This window comes from Vespula pensylvanica, chromosome 15 (assembly GCF_014466175.1).
Source record: "Vespula pensylvanica isolate Volc-1 chromosome 15, ASM1446617v1, whole genome shotgun sequence".
In the NCBI taxonomy this organism is placed as follows: Eukaryota; Metazoa; Arthropoda; class Insecta; order Hymenoptera; family Vespidae; genus Vespula; species Vespula pensylvanica.
Window position 1 is genome coordinate 88,706 of NC_057699.1, and position 6,718 is coordinate 95,423.

At 30.8% G+C, this 6,718-nt stretch overlaps 1 protein-coding gene across 1 annotated transcript; it reads left to right on the forward strand.

Moving 5' to 3' along the window:
- Positions 1-306: 306 nt before the first annotated feature.
- LOC122634538 (pre-mRNA-splicing factor ATP-dependent RNA helicase PRP16) lies at positions 307-5,777 on the forward strand. Its single transcript, XM_043823569.1, has 8 exons — positions 307-845; positions 914-1,146; positions 2,315-2,598; positions 2,685-3,286; positions 3,370-3,513; positions 3,595-4,507; positions 4,595-5,270; positions 5,344-5,777. Exons 1-8 carry the CDS (start codon positions 393-395, stop codon positions 5,423-5,425), a joined length of 3,387 nt encoding a protein of 1,128 aa, XP_043679504.1. The 5' UTR covers positions 307-392; the 3' UTR covers positions 5,426-5,777.
- The last annotated feature ends 941 nt before the right edge of the window (positions 5,778-6,718 follow it).

A 6,718-nucleotide genomic window follows, 5' to 3' on the forward strand; every position in this document is an offset into this window, starting at 1 on the left:
TATATTTTTTTTTTAAAGATTTATCATTTAATATTAAATTTCAATAATTATCCGTTTCTTTAAAAAAAATACCTAGGTAAGTTCAGTAAAAAAAATACCTAGATGAAAGTATGATCATCATACCATTGGAAACAAGCAATCCGATAATAGCGCCATCGTCCCTAACGATCGTTTTAAAAAGATAACGATTGATATTTTTCGTAGTGTTGTAGTCAATGTTTTACGTTGCTATTGTGTTCTAAAGTTGAACAAAATTTTTTAAATTAAACTCAAATATAATAAAAAACACACATGATATATATATATATATCATTGTAATAAGATATGAAAATCCTACAAAAACAAACATCATAAAAATACATATAAGGGTTTTAAAATAAAAAGTAAAAGCTATGTCGGAGGATTCAAATTTATATAGGTTAGAAGGATCTGACAATAAACCTGGTGGCTTAATTATTCGTAAGAAAGTTTCTGATCACACGTTTAAAAAGCCTCAATCATCTATTTTGGGTTTGGATAAACTAGCAGAAAGAAAACGGCGAGAAAACTCACAAGAACCTACAGAATCCAAATCTAGATTAGATACAAAAGAAAGAAAATACAGATCTCATGAAGAAGAAACACCTACTCATACAGGTGGAGTAAATTCTGAGGCACAAAAAAGATTGGAAACAAGACTCAAACATCAAAGATTAAGTGCACAAGAAAAGCATTCGAGGTATCATGATCGTGATAGAGATAGGAGAAAAGACAGGGATAAAGAACGTAGTCGAAGTAGAGATAGTATAAGACAAACTCCTCTTAGATTTAAGGATGAACCTCAAACACCTAAATTTAGGACCAAAGTAAGTTTTATCGTTGATATTTATAGAATATAAATAATAGAATTTAAAATAATTATCATTGTTGATAGGATCCTATATCCAAAAGTAATTGGGATGATGATGAGGATGAAGAACCAAGGAAATCAAGTTGGGATCATCCTACGCCAAACCTTTATGCTTCTAGAGATGGTCGTGAGAGCGTCAGAAGTGAATTTACACCTTCATATAAATATAATTCTTGGAACAAGGATTATAGACCTTCCGGTACAACACCAATGATAGACGGGGAAGAAAAAGAATTATGGGAGGAAGAACAGCAAAGGTAATTCTTATTTAATTATTTCATTTTTTTCTAATTTTTTTGCTAAGACTGACCTGACCATGGTGCTGCATCACTCTACTGCAGACAGCTCTACTATAAAATGTATATTAACGATATTAATGTATTAAGACAAGAAATATTAGAGATGTGACTTCTGGTGATACCAACCACTTATGCTAGGAATCTCTTAGCAATCATATGACAAATGCGTTCAATTAAATTTACAGTAAACTAATTTGAAATTACTTTTATAAAACATTTCGGATAATTGGCTCTATTCCCTAAGTATATCTGAAACTGTATCATTGTTCTTATTATTATTTTTATCTTCATCAATCAGCACTACATTTTTTACAAAAAGGAGAAATAAAACTGCTGTAATTGCTATTACTTTTCTCATCCTTGCTAATCTTGTGATTTCTTTTTAAATCTGGTTGAACAATATCCTTGTTGCTTTTCATTTTTGAATTTGGACAAAAATTTTACTTTTCACTATAGTAATAAATTTATTTTCTATTATTTTCTATTTCTTTGTATTAACTTTTGTAATAACTAATGGTTATAAAGTATATATATTTGATACACCAGCTCATTACATTTTATATTTTTACAAGTTTACATTTTTACACAAGTCAAATATCAACAAGTATAACAAGTCATTCCAGCACAAATGGTTAACATTAAACCTACCATTATCCGTCAAATTGACCGTTTTCAAATTTTTGTACAACTTCCACATATTGAAATGTTGTCACATTGCTATCAAACTTTACAGATTTTTTTAAAATATGCATAAAATGTATTTGTATTTGTTAATTCATTCAGTAACAGATTGATTATTATCTACGTTGAATTATAAATACAGTAACTTTTTTTTAAGAACTGGTCATTTTGATTGGTAGGAACAAGTATACAAGAAGTGTCGGTAGTTTTAGCGTTAATATTGTTATTAAAGCATCTTCGGATAAACGAATGCAAATAAAAATATTTGGAAATATTCCCAAATTGTAACATTAATCTATATAACTTTCAATGCAAGATAGAAAAGAAAAACAATAAAAACAGTTTTTTCGTCTTAAAGTTTCTCATTTAGTGAGAAATTATATAGTAATGTAGTACCTATAAGGTTAAAGAAGAGCTTTTAAAGAAATATTTTTTTTATTTATAGGCTTGATAGAGAATGGTATGCATTGGATGATGGAGAAAATTATGCTTTTGCCGATGTATCAGAAGAATATACTCAAAAAAAGGAAATGGAATTAGAAGCAAAGAGACAGAAACGAGTTTCAGCTCAGCAGAGGCAAATAAACAAAGATAATGAATTATGGGAAAGAAATAGAATGTTAACTTCAGGTGTTGTAAGTTCCTTAGACCATGATGATGATCCAGATGACGAAGCAGAAGGAAGAGTTCATCTTCTAGTTCATAATGTAGTACCTCCATTTTTAGATGGTAAGTTATTCTTGTTTTTAAAGATATTATTTTGATGTCAATCACTATACATAAAATACAATATAACGAAATAATAAATTAATTAGGGCGAATCGTATTCACCAAGCAGCCAGAGCCTGTTGTACCTGTGCGTGATCCTACTTCTGATATGGCACTTGTAGCAAGAAAAGGTTCTGCATTAGTACGAGCATACCGCGAACAAAAAGAACGTCGTAGAGCACAGAAAAAACATTGGGAGTTGGCTGGAACACATATAGGTAACATTATGGGTGTACGTGACAGAAGAAAAGAGGATAAAGAACTTCCTGGTCAGGAAACGGATTTTAAAGCTGGTCAGAAATATGCAAGACATATAGGTGCTGGTGAGATTACTGGAGAAGCAAAACACCGATCTATACAACATCAAAGAAGAAGTCTTCCTGTATTTGCCGTAAGACAGGAACTTTTAAATGTTATTAGAGAAAATAGTGTAGTTGTAATAGTGGGAGAAACTGGAAGTGGTAAAACTACTCAATTAACGCAATACCTTCATGAGGATGGCTATAGTTGTTATGGAATAATTGGTTGTACATGTCCCAGAAGAGTAGCTGCTATGTCAGTTGCCAAAAGAGTATCCGATGAAATGGCTACAGCATTAGGAGAAAAAGTTGGTTACGCGATTCGTTTCGAGGATTGCACATCCAAAGATGTAATTAATTCTACAGAACATTAGATACTTTTTTGAATATGAAAAAGATTTTGGGAACTTATTATAACCGTTTATTTTTACAGACTGTTATAAAATATATGACGGATGGTATTTTGTTAAGAGAAAGCTTGCGAGAAGGTGATTTAGATCGATATAGTGTGATAATTATGGATGAAGCTCATGAACGATCTCTCTCTACTGATGTTTTGTTTGGTTTACTTAGAGAGGTAAGGTTTACGTATTTTAAAAAGTATTTTATCTTTGTATAATATTCATTTGCTACTATTTTATAGCTAATTATCTTGCAGGTTGTTGCAAGGAGACATGATTTAAAACTGATTGTAACTTCAGCGACAATGGATTCAAGTAAATTTTCTGCGTTTTTTGGAAATGCAGCAACATTTCAGATTCCTGGTCGAACGTTTCCTGTTGAGATTTTGCATGCAAAAAATCCAGTTGAAGATTATGTAGACGCTGCTGTGAAACAAGTTTTGCAAATTCATTTACAACCACGAAGTGGAGATATCTTGGTATTCATGCCTGGTCAAGAAGACATCGAAGTCACGTGTGAAGCATTGAAAGAAAGATTGGCTGAAATAGAATCAGCTCCTCCACTTTCAATTTTACCAATATATTCTCAATTGCCGTCAGATTTACAAGCTAAAATTTTCCAACGTTCGGAAGGTGGATTACGTAAATGTGTTGTTGCAACCAATATAGCAGAAACATCTTTGACAGTAGATGGAATTGTATTTGTCGTTGATTCAGGATATTGTAAACTGAAAGTATATAATCCACGAATTGGTATGGATGCTCTTCAAGTATATCCTGTTTCAAGAGCTAATGCTGATCAACGTGCTGGAAGAGCTGGTCGTACTGGACCTGGTTACTGTTACAGATTGTATACACGTAGACAATATTTAGATGAACTACTGGCAACGGGAGTGCCAGAAATTCAACGTACAAATTTAGCCAATACCGTATTGCTTCTGAAATCATTAGGAGTTCAAGATTTACTTGCTTTCCATTTTATGGATCCCCCGCCACAAGACAATATACTTAATTCTTTATATCAGTTATGGATATTGGGTGCTCTCGATCATACAGGACGGTTAACACCTTTAGGACGTCAAATGGCAGAATTTCCCTTGGATCCTCCACAATGTCAAATGCTAATAGTTGCTTCTCAGCTTGGTTGTACTGCAGATATTTTAATTATAGGTATATTTCAATTTGAATCTTATTAATATGCTCTCAATTTTTATGTGCTACAAGTTTAACAATAATTTATTTTTGTGATTATTACAGTTTCTATGTTATCAGTACCTTCAATATTTTATCGACCGAAAGGTCGAGAGGAAGATTCTGATTCAGCAAGAGAAAAATTTCAGATTCCAGAATCAGATCACTTGACATATCTCAATGTATATAACCAGTGGAAAACTAATGGATATTCTACTTCGTGGTGTAACGATCATTTTATACATGCGAAAGCTATACGCAAAGTCAGAGAAGTGCGCCAGCAACTGGAAGAAATTTTAAAGCAGCAAAAAATGGAAGTTGTTAGTTGTGGTACTGATTGGGATATAGTACGGAAATGCATATGTTCCGCGTATTTCCACCAGGCAGCTCGATTAAAGGGTATCGGTGAATATGTTAATTGTCGTACTGGAATGCCCTGTCATCTTCATCCTACTTCAGCTTTATTTGGCATGGGTTTTACACCTGACTATGTCGTTTATCACGAACTAGTAATGACCGCAAAAGAATATATGCAATGTGTAACTGCGGTCGATGGACATTGGTTAGCCGAACTAGGTCCTATGTTCTTTAGTGTGAAAGAAACAGGACGAAGTGGTCGTGCAAAGCGACGACAAGCGATGCAACATCTTCATGAAATGGAGGGTCAAATGAAAGAAGCAGAAGAGGAAATGAAAGCAAGAGCGCAAGAACAACTAGAACGTGAACAAGCTTCTGTTAAAAGGTAGCTTTACTATTAAGTATATTTATCAATTGATTTCTCTTTTCATTTATTTATTTACTTTTTTCTTTTTAAGAAAAGAGATTCTTACACCGGGTATCAGAGAACCAGGTACGCCAGCACCATATCGTAAAACTCCTGGACGTCTAGGATTGTAAATGAATTGTAATGTGTGACGCTTATATAAGTATTGAAATATAAATATTCATTTGTTTTTAAACTGTATATGTTTATACAAATAAAATATATCGTACTAAGGAAATAGTAAGTAAGTACATAAAATATGCAGAACAAACTATTTTAAATAACAAAGTATGCAGGAAAAACAATATTTTAAATAACTTTTCCTTAATTTGGGTACACGTATGTACAAGGACATCAGCATATTCCAAGATAATTTGTTATCATATATACACTGAATATCGAATATATTGATGCATATGTCCATTAAGTGAAACATACTGAATATATGTGCAAGATGTGCAAAATAAAAACCAAATTTTCAAAATACATAAATATTGTCAAAGTCCCATACTGAAAGAATATGCAGTGACATTAACATACTAGTAGGGTTTACTTATTACATACGTAATCTATATGTATTCTTATATATATATATATATATATATATATATATATATATATATATATATATATAATCTAGTCGAAATTTACACAGAAGAAATTAATACTATTTCAATATAAATACACATACTTTTATGATATTATTTCGAAATTTCTTTTGTTTATAAATGAAATATAAATAATTTTCTTTTATATTACATTTCAAATGCTTTGAAACATCGAATAATTTTATACCAATTATTAGAAATATGAAACAGAAATCAGGACTCGTTTTAATAAAATATGATCATAAACTCTATTGATTTTATTATTGATAGATACAGTTTTTGATATTTTATAATAATCGATAAATATATTAATATAATGCCAATTTTATTGTCATTAACATCAAGAGCATTGTAATTACGAATTAAACGCCTTCTTTCTGTATTCCTTTATAAGTGTATTTACTTTGGCTACAAAACTGCGGATTTTATAAAATTTACAACTTTAGTACTTCATTTTTAGTTCAAGTTTTTTTTTTGCAATAGTAATTGGCATTTAAATGTCCTCGTTATTTTTGTAACAAAAGGCACAGTTGTTGACGTCTTCTCCATTTTTTTTCTGTCCTGCTTTGCAGTTTTATTCGCTAAAAAAATAAGTAAGAAAAATACGATATGATAAATGTTTACAATAAGAAACAATAAATATTTTTGTCGAATATAAACATCTCATATGGTACTATGTCTTTTTTATAAATTATATTAATAAACTTTCTAATATATTATATAAAATATAATTTTTCTATGCTTTTAAAATGCATAGAATTTAAAAACATGCTTTTATCGCTATAATCGTATTTATTAACTCGTATATATTATAGAATA

Coding starts and splice junctions, on each gene's coding strand:
- LOC122634538 (XM_043823569.1), top strand. CDS start 393: ATGTCGGAGGATTCAAATTTATATAGGTTAGAAGGATCTGACAATAAA. Junction 2,599..2,684: donor AGTACCTCCATTTTTAGATG/GTAAGTTATTCT, acceptor TAAATTAATTAG/GGCGAATCGTATTCACCAAG. Junction 4,508..4,594: donor TGCAGATATTTTAATTATAG/GTATATTTCAAT, acceptor TGATTATTACAG/TTTCTATGTTATCAGTACCT.